The 19,991-nt window shown below is 36.6% G+C and overlaps 1 protein-coding gene across 5 annotated transcripts in view; it reads right to left on the reverse strand.

The window, feature by feature from the left end:
- RPS6KA5 (ribosomal protein S6 kinase A5) overlaps positions 1–19,991 on the reverse strand; it is a 203,778-nt gene that overhangs the window by 52,265 nt on the left and 131,522 nt on the right. For 2 of the 5 annotated variants that reach the window (XM_003408821.4, XM_023546495.2), the window contains exons 5-6: positions 19,366–19,473; positions 858–941 (exon numbers count right to left, since the gene is read on the reverse strand). In XM_003408821.4, coding sequence (XP_003408869.1) covers positions 858–941; positions 19,366–19,473 — 192 coding nt within the window. Of the gene's footprint in view, positions 1–857; positions 942–11,101; positions 12,116–19,365; positions 19,476–19,991 lie in introns of those variants that run through there. The other 3 variants (XM_064292874.1, XM_023546498.2, XM_023546497.2) reach the window with 3 other exon arrangements.

Genomic DNA, 19,991 nt, shown 5'->3' on the forward strand with positions numbered 1-19,991 from the left:
AAATATGAGTGAACCCCTTTTCATTTGCTGTCTCGGTGACCTCCTAGAAAGCAAATATCAACTAAAAGGACATACAACATGTTTCTGAATGTTTCTCTGTTGCTGGTTGCCATCGAGTTGATTCCTACTCATGGCAACTCCAAATGTGCAGAGTAGAATTGCTTCATAGGGTTTTCAAAGCTGCGACCTTTCAGAAGCAGACTGCCAGGTCTGTCTTCTAAGGAGCCTTTAGGTGGGTTCATACTGCCAACCTTTGGGCTAGTAGTCAAACGCTTAACCATCTGCGCCAACCAAGGACTCCTATGTGTTTCTAGCAGAAATGAATAATGCCAACAAGCACCATCCAAAATCATTCACCTTGAGAGGTGAGCAAGGTGCACAGTTTATGTTTTCAGTGGCACCTCTGTATTATAAGTGGCACAGTTGTGTTCTAAAAGACCAAGGCCCCATGCAACAGAAAAAGAATGATTTTTTTTAAAAAAGGAGTTGCAATTGGTGCTTGGTTCAAGATACAGGCTCTTTTAATGGAAATAAAATAAAAATTATTTGAAGAATTAGTCAAGTTTGATGTTCCACTTTAACAAGAGTGTCACTTTATAAATCAAACAAAAATCCTTACCAATAAAACCTTAAGAAAGAAAATCTAGAATTTGCTAATCTTTCTATTATCTTTTTCCTCCAAAACTTTATATATTCTAATGTGTTTGGGTATAAAAAGCAAAGGAAAGAAAAAAATGAAGGTAAGACAGTCAACAGCAGAAAGAGAAATCTGCTGAAGAGACACTGTACCTAAGTCATTAACTACGATTCTTCTATCTTATGGAGATATACAGAGAAGCCTCAAAAATAGAACATACCTTGTCATGTCCTGAATCTCCCCCTTTGACAATATCTGGTGCCATGTATTCAATAGTTCCACAAAAGGAATATGCTCTTTCAGCCTTAAACAAACAAAAAAAGAGTGACTTGATTTCAAGCTAGTACAAGTGACAAAAGAAGAAAGTAAATAAATACAAATCAGTGGCTGGGATACACCAAGTATTGGTAGAGTCTCCTGACAGACCCCCTCCTCACCAGAATAGACCTTACCTACATAGTATGAAAAAAGTCCTGGGTAAATGTCCTGTCAGGAAGACTTCTCCTGTGATGACTGAACCCCTACCTCCACCCATCCATCCACCCTTCCTCCCCCTCCTTGTTTCTTGGTTTGTGTATGGGGCAGTGGTTAAACGATATAGCTGCTAACCAAAAGGTCAGCAGTTCCAATCCATGAGCCACTCCTTGGAAACCCTAGGGTCAGTTCTACTCTGTCCTCTAGGGTTGCTATGGGTCGGAAGCAATTCAACGGCAACAGGTTTTTTTTTTATGGTGTGTCAATTATTGGTTGGCTAACCATTCTTTTTAAAAAATGTAAATAGTAGAGTAACATGGCCTCTATAACATTTTAGCATAAATTACTTTATTTCCATATGGGAAAGACTGGGAAAACACTGAGAAACTTGAAGACAGAAGGAAGACTGCTAAGAAGGGGAACTGGGAAATCAAAGATGAAAAAACGTGTCTTCATCTTATTTCTTGCATGTTTGGCAATGCCAATGGTATGCTTAGTCATGACTAGCAAAACAGTCTTTTTAAAAAACACAGTCTCTTAAAAACAGTTGTTTCTTTTGTACAACTTTAAAAAGTCAAAAAGGCTAATTTAATATGCTAGGTCTGAAAGTTAAAGAAACCTCTAAAGTACACTAATTTTTAAAATGACCAACTGTGTCATATCACTCAACCCAACCTAGTAACGGAGAGTAAGTTGTTTTGTAGATACATTACATAGGGAAAAAAATTCTTTAATAATGTACATTCGATGGCCATATCTGCGAATGTAAAGGTACTTTTCATTGAAATATTTCACAAAACTATTTGAGAGGAAACTTTCCAGTGTCTACCTTACTCTTCTTCCACTGTCAAGACTTCAGGAAAAATCAGCGCTCCTTTCATTTACATTTTTTTAACCATAAAGAACACTGCTCTGGCAATGTTTTAGAAGTGGTAGAAGTTCCCTGCTTCACTGGCTCAAAGTTAAACAGACCCACAGAGGCAGTGGATATAATGAATTTATTTGAACATGCTGCATATACTTGAAAGATTACCATCCCCCTAAAACGAAAAGAATTCATTTATGCTTCAACCTACAGGAAATTTTCTTTTTTTTGTTAACTGTCAGAGTAATGTTAATAAATAGCTAATATAAATCATATATCAAATGTCACTATTATTTTGCGTCATCAAATGCTTACTGTGTGGCAAACTACTAGAAAGGTTAATGCTAAATAAAATTGATTTAACACAAATTTATGTACAAAAAGCAATGAATAATTTTTAACATTTTGTTGGACATGGTTATGCAAAAATAAATGCATATTAAGAAGCATTCATCTGTTCACTGAATTACTAAAAGTGAAATTCTTCAACAATTAATTTTTTAAAAAATCTCAAACTTCCATTACTATACTATTATGTTACAGCCTTTTTTTAAAACCCAAAGCAAAAATAATTACTTAGCTGAGATACAGTGACATACAAAATTACTAATTCATAGTATTTATTTGATCTCATCTTAGAACCTTTAAACCACTTTGAAATCAGTATATCCTGGATCAAGTTTTAATACTGAAAACACATAAAAATAATTCTCCAACAGGTTTATGAATAAAAGGATGGTGAGTTTTTGAATATTACTTCTCTAGATTTTTGTTACTTAAGAAGCTAATATACATTTTCATTTTCATTCACAGGCAGCTCCATGTCACATATCATTCAGAAATTCTGCAGATTTCCTTCTCAGTATGAGACAATAATTAAATTTTATAAATTGAAAGTCACGAACAAGTGGAATCTCTTCTCCAAAACACTAGATATTCATGTCGTTGTTGTTAGGTGCCATCCAGTTGGCTCTGACACACAGCAACCCTGTGCACAACAGAAGGAAACACTGCCTGGTCCTGAGCCATCCTCACAATCGTTGTTATGCTTGAGCCCATTGTTGTAGCCACTGTGTCAATCCATCTCATTGAGGGTCTTCCTCTCTTTCACTGAACCTCTATTTTACCATGCATGATGTCCTTCTCCAGGCACTGGTCCCTCCTGATAACATGTCCAACGTATGTGAGAAGTCTCATCATGCTCGTTTCAAGAAGGCTCCTGGCTGTACTTCTTCCAGGACAGGTTTGTTTGTTCTTCTGGCAGTCCATGGTATATTCAATATTCTTCCCCAGCACCATAACTCAAAGGCGTCAATTCTTATTCCGTCTTCCTTATTCATTGTCTAGCTTTCACATGCACATGAGGTGACTGAAAATAACAGGGCTTGGGTCAAATGCACCTTAGTTCCTAAAGTGACATCTTTGCTTTTTAACACTTTAAAGGGTTCTTTTGCAGCAGATCTGCCCAATGCAATACGTCATTTGATTTCTTGACTGCTGCTTCCATGGGCATAGATTATGGATTCAAGGAAAATGAAGTTCTGGACATCTTCAATCTTTTCTCCATTTATCATGATGTTGCTTACTGGTCCAGTTGTGAGGAATTTTGTTGCTTTTTATTGAGGTGTAATCCATACTGAAAGCTGTAGCCCTTGATCTTCATTAGTTAAGTGCTTCAAGTTCTCTTCAATTTCAGCAAGCAAGGTTTAGGTCATCTGCATATCGAAGGTTCTTAACGAGTCTTCCTCCAATCCTGATGCCCCGTTCTTCTTCATATAGTCCAGCTTCTTGGATTATCTGCTCAGCATATACCTGAATAAGTGTGGTGAAAGGATACAAACCTGACAGAAACCTTTCCTGACTTTAAACCATGGAGTATTCCCTTCTTCTGTTTAAACAACTGCCTCTCGATCTATGTATAGATTCCTCATGAGCACAACTAAATGTTCTGGAGTTTCCATCCTTTACAATGTTATCCATAATTTATTATGACCCACATAGCAGAATGCCTTTGCCCAGTCAATAGAAGACAGGTAAACATCTTTCTGGTACTCTCTGCTTTCAGCCAAGATCCATTCATCTGACATTGGCAATGATATCCCTTGTTCCACACCCTCTTCTGAACCCAGATTGAATTTCTGGCAGTTCCCTGTTGATGTACCGTTGCAACCGCTTTCGAATGATCATCAGCAAAATTTTACTTGCACGTGATATTAATGATATTGTTCAATAATTTCCGCATTCTATTGGATCATCTTTTTTTGGAATGAATACATATATGGATCTCTTCCAGTTGGCTGGCCAGGTAGCTGTTTTCCAAATTTCTTGGCATAGATGAGTGAGCACCTCCAGCCCTGCCATCATTCACCGAAACATCTCTGTTGGTATTCCGTCAACGCCTGGAGCCTCGTTTTTTGCCTATGCCTTCAGTGCAGCTTGGACTTCTTCCTTCAGTACCATTGGTTCTTGATTATATGCTAAACTCCTGAGATGACTGAACGCTGACCACTTCTTTTTGGTACAGTGACTCTGTACTTACATCTGCTTTTGATGCTTCTTGTATCATTCAATAATTTCCCTGTAGAATCCTTTAAAACTGCAATATGAGGCTTGAATTTTTCTTTCAGTTCTTTCAGCCTAAGAAATGCAGAGTGTGCTCTACCCTTTTGTTTTTCTAATTCTGGGTCTTTGCACTTTTCATTATAATACTTTACTTCATCTTCTTGAGCTGCCCTCTGAAATCTTCTGTTCAGCTCTTTCACTTCACCATTTCTCCCTTTTGCCTAGTTACTCTACGTTCAAGAGCAAGTTTTGGAGTCTCTTTTGACATCCCTTTTGGTCTTTTTAATGGCCTTTGCTTTCTTCCTGTGTGATTGTTAAGGTTGTGTGTCAACTTAGCTGGGACATGATTCTCAGTTGTTTGGCAGTTATGATGTAGTTTGGTAGTCGTATGATGATGTGATCACTTCTATGATAAGATTTGATATAATCTGATCACTTCCATCTTGGGGTCTGTTGTTTGAGTAGCTAATTAGTTGAAAAGGCATCTCGTTGGGGGTGTGGCCTGCATTCCTTATAGGTGGACTTTCTGGCAAGGCTCACAGGCTTTTGATCACTCTGGATCCTGCAGCTGGCTCCTGTTCGTTTGCCCTTCAGTTCTTGGGACTTGAGCTAGCAGCTTACCTGCTGTCTTGCCTGCCGCTCTTGGGATCTGTCAATCTTCGCAGCCTGTAAGCAAGAGCCCTGCTGTCTGACCTGTCAACCTGGGGTTTGCCAGCCCCTGTGGTTACATTAATCAGGAAAAGCCTCCAGCCTGACCACAGACTTGGGATGTTCCAGCCTCTACAATCTCATGAGCCATTTCTTTGATACAAAGCTCTCTCTATAGATGTCTATACCCTTTACTTGTTACCCAGCCTAAGACATCATGTATGACGTCTCTGATGTCATTCCACAACTCATCTGGTCTTCAGTCATTAGTGTTCGACATGTCAGATCTATACCTGAGATGGTCTCTAAATTCAAGTGGGATATACTCAAGGTTACACTTCGGCTCTCGTCGACTTGCTCCAGTTTCTTCAGGTTTAAATTGAATTGGCGTATGAGTAATTGATGGTCTGTTCTCAAGTCTGCCCCAGCTTTGTTCTGACTGATGATACTGAGCTTCTCCGTTTTCTCTTTCCACAGATGTAGTTAATTTGATTCCCATGAATTCCATCTGGTGTGGCCTATGTGTACTCTATGTACAGTCACTGTTTATGTTGCTGAAAAATGGTATTTGCAATGAAGAAGTTGCTGGTCTTGCAAAATCCTATCATGTGATCTCCAGCGTTGTTTCTATCACCAAGGCCGTGTTTTCCAACTACTGATCTTTTTTCTTTGCCTCCAGGTTTTGCATTCCAATCACCAGTACTTAACAATGCATCCTGATTGCATGTTCTAGCAATTTCATACTACAGAAGTTGATGAAAAATCTTCAATTTCTTCATCTTTGGCCCTAGTGGTTGGTGTGTAAATCTGAATAATAATCACATTAACTGGTCTTCCTTGTAGCCATGTGGATATTATCCTATCACTGACAGCACTGTACTTGAGGACAGATCTTGAAATGTTCTTTTTGACAATGAATGCGATGCCATTCCTCTTCAAGTTTTCATTACCAGTATAGTAGACCATATGATGGCCCAATTCAGAATGGCCAGTACCAGTCCATTTCAGCTCACTAATGCCTAGGATATCGATCTTTATGCGTTCCATTTCACTTTTGATGACTTTCAGTTTTCCTAGATTCATACTTCATATATTTCACGTTCCGATTATTAATGGATGTGTGCAGCTGTTTCTTTTCATATTGAGTTGTGCTGCATCAGCAAATGAAAGTCCCGAAAGCTTGACTCCACTCACGTCATTAAGGTCAACTCTACTTCGAGGAGGCAGCTCTTCCCCAGCTGTAAATTTTGAGTTTCTTCCAACTTGAGGGGCTCACTTGCCAGCACTATATCAGACAATGTTCCATGGCTATTCATAAGGCTTTCACTGGCTAATATTTTTCAGAAGTAGACTGCTATGCCCTTTTTCCTAGTCTGTTTTAGTCTCCACTAAAACCTGTCTACCAAGGGTAACCCTACTGGTATTTGAAATACTGGTGGCAATGCTTCCAGTATCACAGCAACACACAAGCCACCACAGTACAACAAACTGACAGATGCATGGTGGAGAAATTCATAGGTTTAATATAAAAAGGGTATTAATACATGCCTTATTAATTAGTGCCAGAAAGGTTTTGTAGTATCCACCAGTTGCCATGTTTTGCTTTATGTGACAATGAGAATAACGTATCTTGTTTCTTTATTGTCTTGACTTAGAATAAGCTCAGAGCCAAATTAAGTGCTCAAAGATACCTCCCTCCACTTTCTCCATGTGATTTCTGAATTCTCTTTTTATTTTAGCTTCTCTGTGTGATTGTTTTTACTTATAGCATATTCCCCCTTTTTTAGGGACTGTAGGTAAGGTTTACTAAGCAAATAATTATTACTAAATAATTACTAATAACTAAATGATAAAATAATAGTAATTAATTAATAATTATTTGATAGAAAAAATTTTTTTTTTTCTAGGAGACCTAAAAGCTTAAGTGTTGGGAAGTTACAGTCACTGAAGAAGGACAGTTAACAAAGACAAAGCATCTCTGTTATTTTAGAAACGTGATCATCTTAGCCATTTCAGTTCTGTATCTGTTTCCTCTTCCTGTGCCCCAATGGAGGTGTTATTCCCTCTGGGTTCTATCTTCTAGTGTCTCGGCCTTGCTTTCCTAAGAGTTTACCTTTTGCTCTTAACAATATCCCTGATTTTAGCGCAGGGGAAAAGTGGGGTGCAGAACTCAAATTTATGTAAAAAGACCAGACTTAATGGTCTGACTGAGACTAGAGGAACCCCAGAAGACATGGCCCCAGACTCTCTGTTAACCCAAGGCTAAAACCACTCCTGAAGCCAACTCTTCAGAAAAAGATTACACTGGACTATAAAACATAAAATAATACTCATGAAGTGTGTGCTTCTTAGATCAAGGAGATACATGAGACTAAATGGGCAGATCCTGTCCGGAGGTGAGATGAGAAGGAAGGGATAGGAGCTCACGTGAATGGATACAGGAAATCAGAGATGGAAAGGGGAATGTGCTGTCACAATACAGGGATAGCACCTAGGGTCACATAACAATATGTGTATAAATTTTTGTATGAGAAACTAACTTGAGCTGTAAACTTACACCTAAAACACACACACACACACACACACACAAAATCCCTGATTTTAAATTTTGAATTTGTGTTTGCCTAGAATGATGCAAGCAGACAAACCAATGTGATGTGACAGAGAAAACGCAAGGACAAAAATTCATTGTTCACTATAAAACAGATTCCAAAGTGTCTCTGATGCGGTCAGGAAAATTTCAAGGTAACGTTTTGTTAACTACTTGTTAAAAAGCTAGGTTAAATGCAGCTAGAATCTATTATAATTATGGTACATAATCTGTTCAAAATACCTGTAAAGTAATATTTTTCTCAAGGGGATAGTCAATAAACCTATTTAACATTTAAGCCCATATATTTCATCAACAATATTATTTATTATTCAAGCAACCACACATTAAAAGCTTAGGACTGAGAATATACTTGAGTATAAAAATAGCAAAAAGCATCATCATTCTACCAGATGATATGGAGTATTGACATGCTTAAGTGATCAGCTGTTTAAGAAGATTTCACCATTCCTTAGAGAGAAGGAGCAGGTACATTAGACAAAAAACTGGTCTCCTTGTAGTAAGAATTCCAAATAGGAAATCAACTGCTAAACTGTTGTTTTTTCTCAGTAAATACTTATTTGATTAAATCAGTTCTAGCCTTTATTTCCCAATGTTTTGTTCTGATATTACCTGCTTATGATAGATAAAACTGTGAGTTAAATATAAAAAGTGCGACTTTTTTCCATCCTGCATTTGGAAAGACTCCTAGTTTTAAAAAGTCCCCCACCACAAATATCTAGAAGAGTTTGATTAAAAAGGAGGAAGGGGGGAGAGGAGGGGGAAGAGGGGGAGGAGGGGAAGTAGGGATAGGAGAAGGAGAAGAAGGAGAAGAAAATCTTGTATTGTTAATCAATCAAGGCTAAGCTCACAAGAAAGGGGAATCTCTAAGTGTCCACAATGAGGAGGGCACTGAAAGCCAGAAAGGTAGGCATAATACCTCATACTATGGCTGCACAGAGAATGGGAATATGAGTTTTTATAGGTGTCAGTAACCCAGAAATTTGAGTTTTAACATCCTTGTAAGGACAGAGGATAAAGCTCTCAGCTCAAACTACTGAATTACCACTCGTGCATAAACCTTGGAACCTAAGAAAGCTGAACTGTCAGAGAAAATGAAGCCTAGAAAAATAAATCCACCCACTAGCACACTTTGTTTCTGCCTGGGCCCTAACTTAAAAACAAACGATCTTCCCCTATGAAATCGAATCCCTAGGCTTGTGCCTCTTGTAGACTAGAAGTCTGAATTTAACCACCTCCCCCCCCCGCCCCAGATACACATGGTATGGGAAAGTAAGAAAATTTGTTCCAACATTGTGATACTCTGGGGTACATGACAATACTAAAGACATTGCTACAACTTAGCTACCTAGGATTCTCCAGATAAAGCCCTGAAGCCTCAAAATTACTAAATAAATGAACTGGATTCAGTAGATATAACAAACAGAAGAATTACTTGTAATACTAGAACAACAATTTGTAAAAGACTAGAAAGTATGTAGTAAAAGACGGAAGGCATAAAAGAAGAACCATAAAAAAATAGCAAGACAGACAAGACTGTAAAAATGTGACAAAAAACCAAACAGAACTTTATAAATGAAAAAAAAAAAAAAAAAAAAAAACTCAATGGACATATTAAACAGCAGATGAGATACAGCTATAGGGAGAATTGGTAAACTAGAAGATACACTTGACAAAATTATTCAGAACGTTGTAAGAGTCCCAAGCAGAATAAATAAAAGTATATCCACGTGTGGCAAAATTCTATTTCTTGGCCCAAGTGGTGGTTACAAGAGTGTTTGCCTTATAATTTGTCAAGTTATATATTTGTTTTATATGCTTTTCATATCTGTTTTATTTGTTAATAAAAACGTGTATTAAAAAAGTCCATACACAGACAAATTGGGGGCAAAATAAAGGCATTTTAAATAAAAAGACAGTTTACTACTCATCGGTTCTTGCTAAAAAGAAATCTAAAGGATATATTTCAGAAATAAAGAAACTGAACACAACACTGAGGAAGTCAGTAGAACTTGACCAAGGCAAGGTCATGGAAGCTTCATAGACATATCCAAACTCCCTGATGGACCAAATTATAGGGCTGAGGGCTGTGGACTATGGTCTCGGGGGACATCTAGCTCAACTGGCATAACAGTTTACAAAGAAAATGTTCTACATTCTACTTTGATGAATCGTGTCTGGGATCTTAAAAGCTTGTGAGCAGCTATCTAAGATACTCCACTGGTCCCACCCCGTCTGCAGCAAGCGAGAATGAAGAAAACCAAAGACACAAAGGAAAGATTAGTCCAAAGGACTAATGGACCTCAACTACCACAGCCTCCTACCAGACTGAGTTCAGCACAACTAGATGGTACCTGCCTACTACCACCGACTGCTCTGACAGGAATCACAACAGAGGGTCCCAGACAGACCTGGAGAAACATGCGGAACAATATTCTAACTCACAAAAAAAGACCAGATCTACTGGTCTGACAGACTGGAGAAACCCCAAGAGTATGCCCCCTGGGGACCCCTTTAACTCAGTACTGAAGTCACTCCTGAGGTTCACCCTTCAGCTAAAGGTTAGACAGGTCCATAAAACAAAATGAGACTATACAGGCAAACCAACCTAGGGGGAAGGATGAGAAGGCAGGAGGGGACAGGAAATCTTATAATGGGGAACTCAAGGTCAAGAAGGGGAGAGTGTTGATGTATCATGGGGTTGGTAACCAATGTCACAAAACAGTATGTGTATTAGTTATTAAATGAGAAACTAATTTGCTTGGTAAACCTTCATCTAAAGTACAACTTACAAAAAGAAAAAAAAAAAGAAAGAAACTGAACTCAAAAGAAAAATGCAAGATTCAAGATGCACTATTAAGCAGAAAAACAGGTAAACATGTGAGTAAATCTGAACAAACACTGCATTTATAAAGCAAGAATTACAAAATAATGATTAATCTGGAGGAAAATTATACATGGTGGGACTAAAACACTAAATTACCATAATTTTAAATGAGATGGATAATTGAAGTTAAAACCCTCTAACATTCTTGTGTGGTCATGACAAATAGAGGAAATGGTTCACTTTAAGCTCTGTTAAGTCAGTACACAAGTTAAAAACTTTAGGGTAATAACCACTAAAAGAAAAGAGAATGTATTTAACTTCTAAATCATTAGGAGAAAATGAAATAAAGAATCTTAATAAAGGAGAAGGCAGGAAAGGTGGGAAAAAAGCAAATAGAAAATATGATAAAGAAAAACACAAAGTAAGATAGGTAAAATAAAAACATATCAGCAATCATAATATACAGATTTAACTCACCAGTTAAAAGACAGAAACTCTCTGGATCAAAAACAAAATCCAGCTATATGTTATTTACAAAAGGCACACCTAAAACATAATGACAAAGAAATATTCAAAGTAAAGAGAGGGAAAAAGATATACTAAAATATTCTGAAGAGCCTTAAAATATATAAAGCAAAATAGAAGAGATCTTCAAGGAAAAATTGACAAATCTACAATCATAGTGAGTATTTTAATACATCTCTCTTATAAATGACAGATCAAGTAGGAAAAAAATCAGTGACGATACAGAAGATTTAAATGCCATTCATGAGCACATATAAAACTTTTGTATCCAACAATTGTAGAACGCAGCCTTTTCAGGCACATATAACACATTTACAGAAGCTAACCATATACTAGGTCACAAAGCAAATCTCAAATACCAAAGAATGAAAATTATATTTTGTTCTCCAATCACAAAGCAATAAAATTAGAACTAATTTACAAAAAAAATACCCAAAAATCCTACATATTTGAAAATTTAAAACCCATTTCTAAATAATTCATGGGCCAACAAATAAATCACAATGAGAAGTAGAATATTAAAACAGCAATAAAAATAGTATGTATCAGAACTTGTGGGATGAAACTACAGCCATTCTTAGGAAAAAAAAAATCTATAGTTTTAAATGCTTTTCTTTAAAAAGAAAGGTTAAATATTAATGAGTTAGATGTTCATCTCAAAAGTTTAGAAAAACAGTTTCAGAGAAACTCAGAAAGTAAATGGAAGGAAATGACAAAGGAAAGACACCAAAGAAATAGAAAAAGAAACTGGAGAGGCTTTGACAAAAGCTGATTCTTATAGAAGATTAATAAAATGGGCAAACCTCTGGTAATATTGGTTAAAGAAAAAGTTGAAAGTTACAAATCAATAATATTAGTAATTTAAATGGCAGTGTACTACAATTACATTAAAAACAAAAAGCAAAAATTCTATGAACTTCATAGTAAGAAAATGAGATAAAATATAAGATTTTCTATAAAAATATGACTTACCAAAACTGACTCAAGAGGAAATAGAAAGCTTAAATATAACTACTTTTTTTTTTTTTTTTTATTAATTCAATATTTGAAAAGCTACTCACACTCACCAAAAAGGAAAGAGAAAAAAAAAAGTCCCAGGTAGATAAGGAAGTGCACTGAAACAAACCTTCAGAGGAAAAGAATCTGTCTTATACAAACTACTCCAAATTCATTTCATGATGTTAGTATAACCTTGATAGCAAAATCAAACACAATATTAAAAAGAAAGATTATAAGTCAGCTTAGACAATAACTTCCTAAATAAAGCACTGCTGTTGTTACGTGCTGCCAAGTCGGTTCCAACTCATAGTGACTCAATGTAAAACAGTGTGAACACTGCCCAGTCCTGCACCATCCTCACAATCGTCACTATGCTTGAACCCACTGGAAATAATGCATTAACAAACAAAATCCAGTAATGTATAAAAAAATATGTAAAGTAAAATTCATTCCAGGAATTCAAGGATGGTTTAAGAGTGGGAAAAATATAATTATGTAATATATATACAATTATAAGTATGTAATTATAACCACTGGTGATTAAAGAGAAAAACTCCAAGACTTTCTTAATGTCAATACATTCTTGTAATCTAATAATATAGTTTATGTATTGAAAACCTAGAGCAAATGCCATACTAAGTGACTAAACCCTAAGATGCATACTCTAAAGTCAAAAACAAGAATACACATATATAAGAATACACACACCTATGTATAAAACTTAGTGTCCAGGGAAATAAAACCAGACCAAACCAAAACACCCACTCTCCAAACACACACAAAATAAAAGGCATTAATGAGAACTGAAAAGAAACAATGCAAATAGTGCATTTGGTTTTACTTTTACTATATATAGTCATCTACAGAAAACATCCAGGTTAATCTATAAATTAGTGGAACTAATAAAAATTCAGCAAGGTTCTTATGTACAAGATAAACGACATTCCTATACTTCAGCAACAACAAAAAATAGATACATAAGAAAAAAAAAATGCAAAGAGGGTAAGGGTGAAGAGCAGAAAGATCTCATCTTTCCAGATTCAAGGCTTACTATAAAGTCAAGAGCTTTAAGATATTGCGGTATTGAGACAGTGAGAGGTGAACAGGCAAATGCAACTGAATGAAGAGCCTATAAGTAGACTCACGACTATATGTAAGAACTTGGAATATGAAGAAAGTTGCATTTCAAATCAGTAGGGGAACGATGGACTGAGTATTCAATGCACAGTTCAAAGGCAACTGGGCTATTTATACAAAAAAGGATAAAATAAGATTCCCATCTTACTTCATACACAAAAATTAATTCCTAGTAAAGACTTCAATGTGAAAAAGAAAACTTCTAACCTTAAAGGAAAATTAAAGACAATATCTTTACTACTTTGAGAGGGAACAGAGTTTATTTCTTCATTTAAAGAATGTAAACCTTAGAAAATTAGCAAATGTGGCTATATTAAAGTGTCAAATCTCATAATGGCAAAAACACCATTAAGTTAAAGACTTAGTGACAAACTTGAGATAAGTGAAAGTATATAATCCATGAAGGATGAGTATCTAGATTATTTAAAGAACTCCAATAAATCAATAAAATCAGAAGAAAATAAAAAAGCAACTGTAGCAATGTAATAAGAAAACAGAAAACCTAAATATCCCTCTGTAAGGGAACAGATAATGTATTAGAGTATTACACAGCAGCTTAGATGAATTAAACAGATTCTGATTTATCAACATGGATTAATTTTAAAAATAAATAAAAAAGCAATTTGCAATGACATGCCATATGTACATTTTTAAAACACAAAAGCTAATAATATATATTCTTGATAGATCCATACATACGAAGTAAAGATAGTAAAACAAGATTAAGGCCAGTCCACTACCCACTCTTTGCCTGCATCTATGCAGCTAATGTGGCTAGAGAAAAACATGCGATCAGGTAAACCCATTTCACTTTTTATGACCATGAACCTCAAGTGGGCCTTTTCATGCTACCTTGCAAACATACTTATTTCCCTAATCCGCTCACTCTCGCACTTTCTTAGGTGTCTATTTTATATCTTGTTCAAAATATATACAAATCTCTTCTCGAATCTCCAATGTTTCCTTTCCCTCCCTCATTCTCAGGGAGAAAATAGAAGCAATGAGAAAAGACCTTCTATAAACTCGAACTATCCCTTCTTACCATCCACCAACTCTGTGGCCAGTAACTCAACCCTGTCCCCTATTTCTAAGGATGAACTGACTATGCTAGTAGCAAAGGACCACCTCCACTGTGCACCTGATTTATCCCTCTCAAGAATAGTGTTCCATCAATCTTTTCCCTTCTCTCCTGCATCATTATTATATCTACTCTCTCTCCCTTTTCAGGACTCTTGGAACAAGCATAAGACATAATGTCATTTTTCCCACCTTAAAACAAACAGGAGAAAAAAACAAAAACCTCGCTTGGTCCCATTGAACAGAGCCAATACTTTCTGCCATAAGGAAAGTTAAAAGGGGTCTGTGAAGCAGACACCTGAGGGCAAAGCCATCTGTTTGCCCTCAGTCCCAAGGCAGGGGATCAAAGGTCTTCTCTGATAAACTCTGATAGCAAAGAGAAAAACCACAAACAAATGGCTGAAACTAATGTGTTAGTATCTGAAGAGTGTGTAATTTAAGTAGAAGAAAAATGGGGGCAACAGAATGATACTTTGACTGGTTTCTAGATCTCTTACTTTCTTAACCTTTCCAACTCAAAGTTTAATCAAAATTAACTTAGAGCGGAGTCACTGATTTTGGCAAAAGACTGACAGGACTTATTGACAGAGGACAGGTTCTTTAGGTGCATGTGCAAATTAAAACACTCACAAATATGTGTCCCTGCAAATCAACCAGGAAGGGGAGAGGTAGCTAAAGCTGCCTCAGACAGGTGGTTCATCTGATGTCCAACACAACCATGCCCTATGCGTATGGAACCTCATCTGGGCCTCCTGAGATCTGTACGTTATAATAGGAGAAACTTGTAAATGACAACTTACTTAAGCATCTATTAAAGATATAATTTAAAACTTTTCTACAAATAAGAAGATAAAGGGAGAGTTATTCAATTGTATATTTTAATTTTTCTCACAGTTATCTGAACAGTACCTCTTGCAGGTAGAATTATCGTTTATATAGTGTATAGGGCAGTTCTACCCTGTCCTATAGGGTTGACTCGACAGCAACGGGTATACTTTAAAAAGTACTTTCATGTGGATTAATTCATTGTGTCCATACGGCAATCCTACAAATCAGATTTGATGAATATTATCACCTTTATTTTACGGATGACGAAACTAAGATTCAGAGGGATTAAGAGACTAAGTGACTTGCCTAATTTCACACAACTAGGAAGTGGAGATGGATAAGTAATTCAAAAATATCTAACTTCAAAATGCCTCTTCTATATTAAAAAAAAATTAATCAGTAACATTATCTGCATTGAGCAAAGGTTGAAATTTTGTATTATGGACAAAGAAAGTCACAAATCCATAAATCTTTTCCTTTTAAGCACGGCTATCTGTGCAGTGGGATACAGTTAACACAGCTACCTCTGTTTTTCAATGTGTCAAATCTACTCTTGAGATGGCCTCTAAATCCAGGCAGGACGTATTCAAGGTCATACTTTGGATCTTGTGGAACTGCTCTGATTTTCATCTGCTTCAACTTGAGCAACTGATGGTCTGATCTGATTTTCTGCTGCTTGACGTGAGCAACTGATGGTCTGTTCCACTTTCAGCCCCTGGCTTTTTTTGACTGATGATATTGAACTTCTCTGTTGTCTCTTTCCACAGATGCAGTCGATTTGATTCCTGTGCAGACCACCTGGTGAAGTCCATGTGTATAGTTACTGATTATGTTGTAGAAAAAAAATATTTCCGATGAACACTTCATTGATCTCGCAGAATTCTACCAACTGAGATGCTTCGACAAACATTAACACTGGAAGCGCTTACTCGTCTGTATCAAGAAATTTCGAAGACAGCTCCCTGGCCAACCAACGGGAAGAGATCCATATTTATTCCCATTCCAAAAAAAAAAAGGATATCATACAGAATGCAGATGTTATTGAACAAAATCATTAATATCACATGCTAGCAAAATTCTGAACATAATTAAAAATGACTGCAGCTGTACATCAACTAAGACCTGACAGAAGTTCAAGCTGGATTCAGAAGGGGGCATGGAACAAGGCATATCCTTACTGTTCTCAGATGGATTTTAGCCAAAAGCAGAGAATACCAGAAAGATGTTTACCTGCATTTTATAAACTACATGAAGGCATCTGACTGTGTGGATAATAACAAAGTATGGATAACACTGTGAAGAATGGGAGTTTTATAACACTTAATGGTGCTCATGCAGAAACCTGCTACATAGATCAAGAGGCAGTTATTTAAACAGAACAAGGGGATTCTGCCTGGTTCAGAACTGGAAAAGGCGTGTGGCAGGGTTGTATCCATTCATCTTACCTATTCAATCTCTATGCTGAACAAACAATCCGAGAAGGTGTATTGTATGAAGAACATCAGGACTTGAGGAAGACTTATTAACAACCTACAATATGCAGGTAACACAACCTTGCTTGCCAAAAATGAAGACAACTTGAAGCGCTTACTGATGAAGGTCAAAGATTATGGATTACTCCTGAATGAATGAAATGAAAATCCTCACACTGGACCAATAAACAATATTATGATAAATGGACTGAAAACGGAAGTTGCCAATGATTTCATTCTACTTGGATCAACAATCAATATCTGTGGAAGCAGCAGTCAAGAAATCAAACGACACATTGCACTGGGCGAATTTGCTGCAAAAGATCTCTTTCAAGTTTTAGAGGCTAGGCAAGCTTAAACGGTCACAGCAAGAGTCCAAGCAGAAGAAGAGGTTGAAGAGGAGAGGGGGAAGTTAGAGACACGTATTTAAACTGGAAACCAGGGAGGTAGAAAAAGGATGGAGGAAAAAAGAAACCTGTTCCAAGAAAAATGACATTTTGATGTAAGTGAGTTGGGCTGGCACGTGAAAACAAAAAGGAATGCTAGCTAATCAAAGTGGAAATGATCTGATGGAAATGTATTTTTTATTTTGGTAACATTTTTATTGACATATTAACACACATACAGAAAAGTATGGGTATCTTAAGTGTGCAGCTCAACAAATTTTTCAGTTTTTTTTAATTGTTTTATTGTGGTAAAATATGTATATAACAAAACATTTGCCAATTCAACAATTTTTACATGTACAATTTAGTGACCTTGACTGTGTTCATCATGTTGTGCAACTGCTACCATTATCCACTTCCAAATCATTCCACTACCATTAATAGAAGCTCGGTGCCCAGTAAGCAAAGACACCCCTTCTCCCGTCCCTCCTGCCATTAGTAACAACTAATAAACTTTGGTCTCTATACATTTGCCCATTTCATTTAACTGGGATCATACAGTATTTGTCCTTTTTTGACTAACTTATCTCACTCAGCATAATGTTATCAAGATTCATCCATGTTGTAGCACAGGACTTCATTTCTCTTTATAACTGAGTAATATTCCACTGTACATATATGCCACATTTTGTTTAAGATGAGAATATTTTTAAGGGTAGAAAAGGTATAGGAAGGGAAGCTTGCTCAACAGGTATTGTCCAGTAACTAGCATAATAACCCACTGTTGTCAAGTCAATTTCAACTCATAGCAACCCTGTAGGACAGAGTAAAACTGCCCCACAGGGTTTCCAAGGCTGTAAATCTTTACAAAAGTAGGCTGCCACAACTTCTGTGGAGTGGTCGGTGGGTTCAAACTGCCGACCTTTTGGTTAACAGCTGAGTGCTTAACCACTATACCACCAGGGCTCCATAATAAAAAAAAACTGAATCAACTTGTCACTGTGGAGTTGATTCCTACTCATATTGACCCTACACGACAAAGTGGATCTGCCCCATAGGGCTTCCAAGGAGTAGCTGGTGGATTTGAAATGTCAACCTTTTGGTCAGCAGCTGAGATCTTAACCACTGTACCACCAGGGGTCCTAGCATAATTAAAAAAAAAAACCCACAGCCGTTGAGTCAATTCCGACTCATACCGACCCTACAGGACACAGAAGAACTGCCCTGTAGAGTTTCCAAGGAATGCCTCGCAGATTTGAACTGCCAACCTTTTTGTTAGCAGCCGTAGCACTTAACCACTATGCCACCAGGGTTTCCCCTAGCATAATATAGGTGGTTGATAAATGTTTATTGAATAAACAAACTGAATGTATAGAGATATGATAAAACTTTCAAATCTTTAGTCTTCATAATTTCAGCACTTATTCAACTCACAGGGTTGCTTTGAAAATATTCCAAAAACCAAACAATCAGAAATAGACACACGTAATTTGGAACCCAAGATGATGTGGTTAGTAACAACAAAGTCCTTTACTACAAAAATTTTACCGTGATTCTGTATTCTATACCAAAAATATTTCCCAAACAGAAAGAACTGGCATTCAAATGTACTCATTTATTTTGAAGAACTAGTAGTATAAAAACAAAAAATTTTATTACAACTGATTCATAAATAGTATTTAATTATAACTAATAGATATTCAATTTTAAATGTTATTAAATACATTTGCATTACTTTTTAAAAATCGGATCAATATGGAAAATGCAAAGGCCTCCATATTTAAAACGTGCACACTAGCTACTAAATTTTAGTTCATTTGGGGCAAAAGGCAGCAAGATTATTAAGGATTGGGCTAACAGATCCTTGTCATTCTTGTCAAGTGAACTAACTGTGACATGTCCTACTTCGTAATTATACACTGTATGTGCTCTGTTTTGTGATTCTATCAGCCATCCTCCCAGCCATAATTCTCCTAAAGGGTCCAAACAGTAATTTAAAAATTTCAGTTAAACTTTGTGTATTTTATGGGGAAAGTTAAATGTAGAGCTATTTTTCTAAACTGGAGAATTCTGATGTATACATCAAAGGTTTACTGCAATTCTAACAAGCTGGTTCATAGTTAACTTTAGAGTAAAAAAAAAACTATAGTCATCCATTCTGAAATGCTCCTCTGGGCCAACTTGTGCTGAAATCTTTATTCCATACAGTACTATTCCATTAAATGCTTATTTTGTATTTAAATTTTCATTGTTGTTTATATGCTGTTGTTAATAACTTCAAGTTGTTACTAGCTTCAGATGAAAACATAATACTCACTTCATCAGCCACAAACTCCTTACTCAGACCAAAATCTGTCAGCACCACATGGCCGTTGGAATCAAGTAGAATATTCTCAAGCTTAATGTCACGGTATATAATTCCCAACTGTAAAAACAAACAAATATGCATTTTAAAATAACAATTTCCAACAAATAAATTAGGACAGCCTTTCTTAGTTACCTTAAAAAACAAAAAAGGCATTCTCTTGTTCAGGATCCTAGGATGTCTCCTAGTCACTGGCCAGGGCAAATGTAAATCCCTCAGTCTTGGAGCTCATCTGCTGGGTTCCCTTCACCTCTCCAACTATGTCCCATTCTCTAAGTATTGAGGGTCCGCTCCTGTCTGGCCAGTTTCTTTAGGGCATCCCACCGGACTACTGCTTCTTCCTGTCTCTTTCTCTGAATTTAGTTCACCTTCACTCCAGGTGATCTTCAGGTACTTCTTGGCCAATCCATGCCCGTCACTTCCTGATGGCTTCAGAGGGCTTTCCTGACTAACCGGCTCCCACACCGGCCGTTTTCTTGTTTCTCATCCTACATCACCTCTATTTTCTGACTCATAGCAATCCTACAGTACAGAGTAGAACTGCCCCACAGTATTTCTAAGGATGCAATCTTTTTTTT

Source organism: Loxodonta africana, chromosome 10 (genome assembly GCF_030014295.1).
Source record: "Loxodonta africana isolate mLoxAfr1 chromosome 10, mLoxAfr1.hap2, whole genome shotgun sequence".
NCBI classification, from domain to species: domain Eukaryota; kingdom Metazoa; phylum Chordata; class Mammalia; order Proboscidea; family Elephantidae; genus Loxodonta; species Loxodonta africana.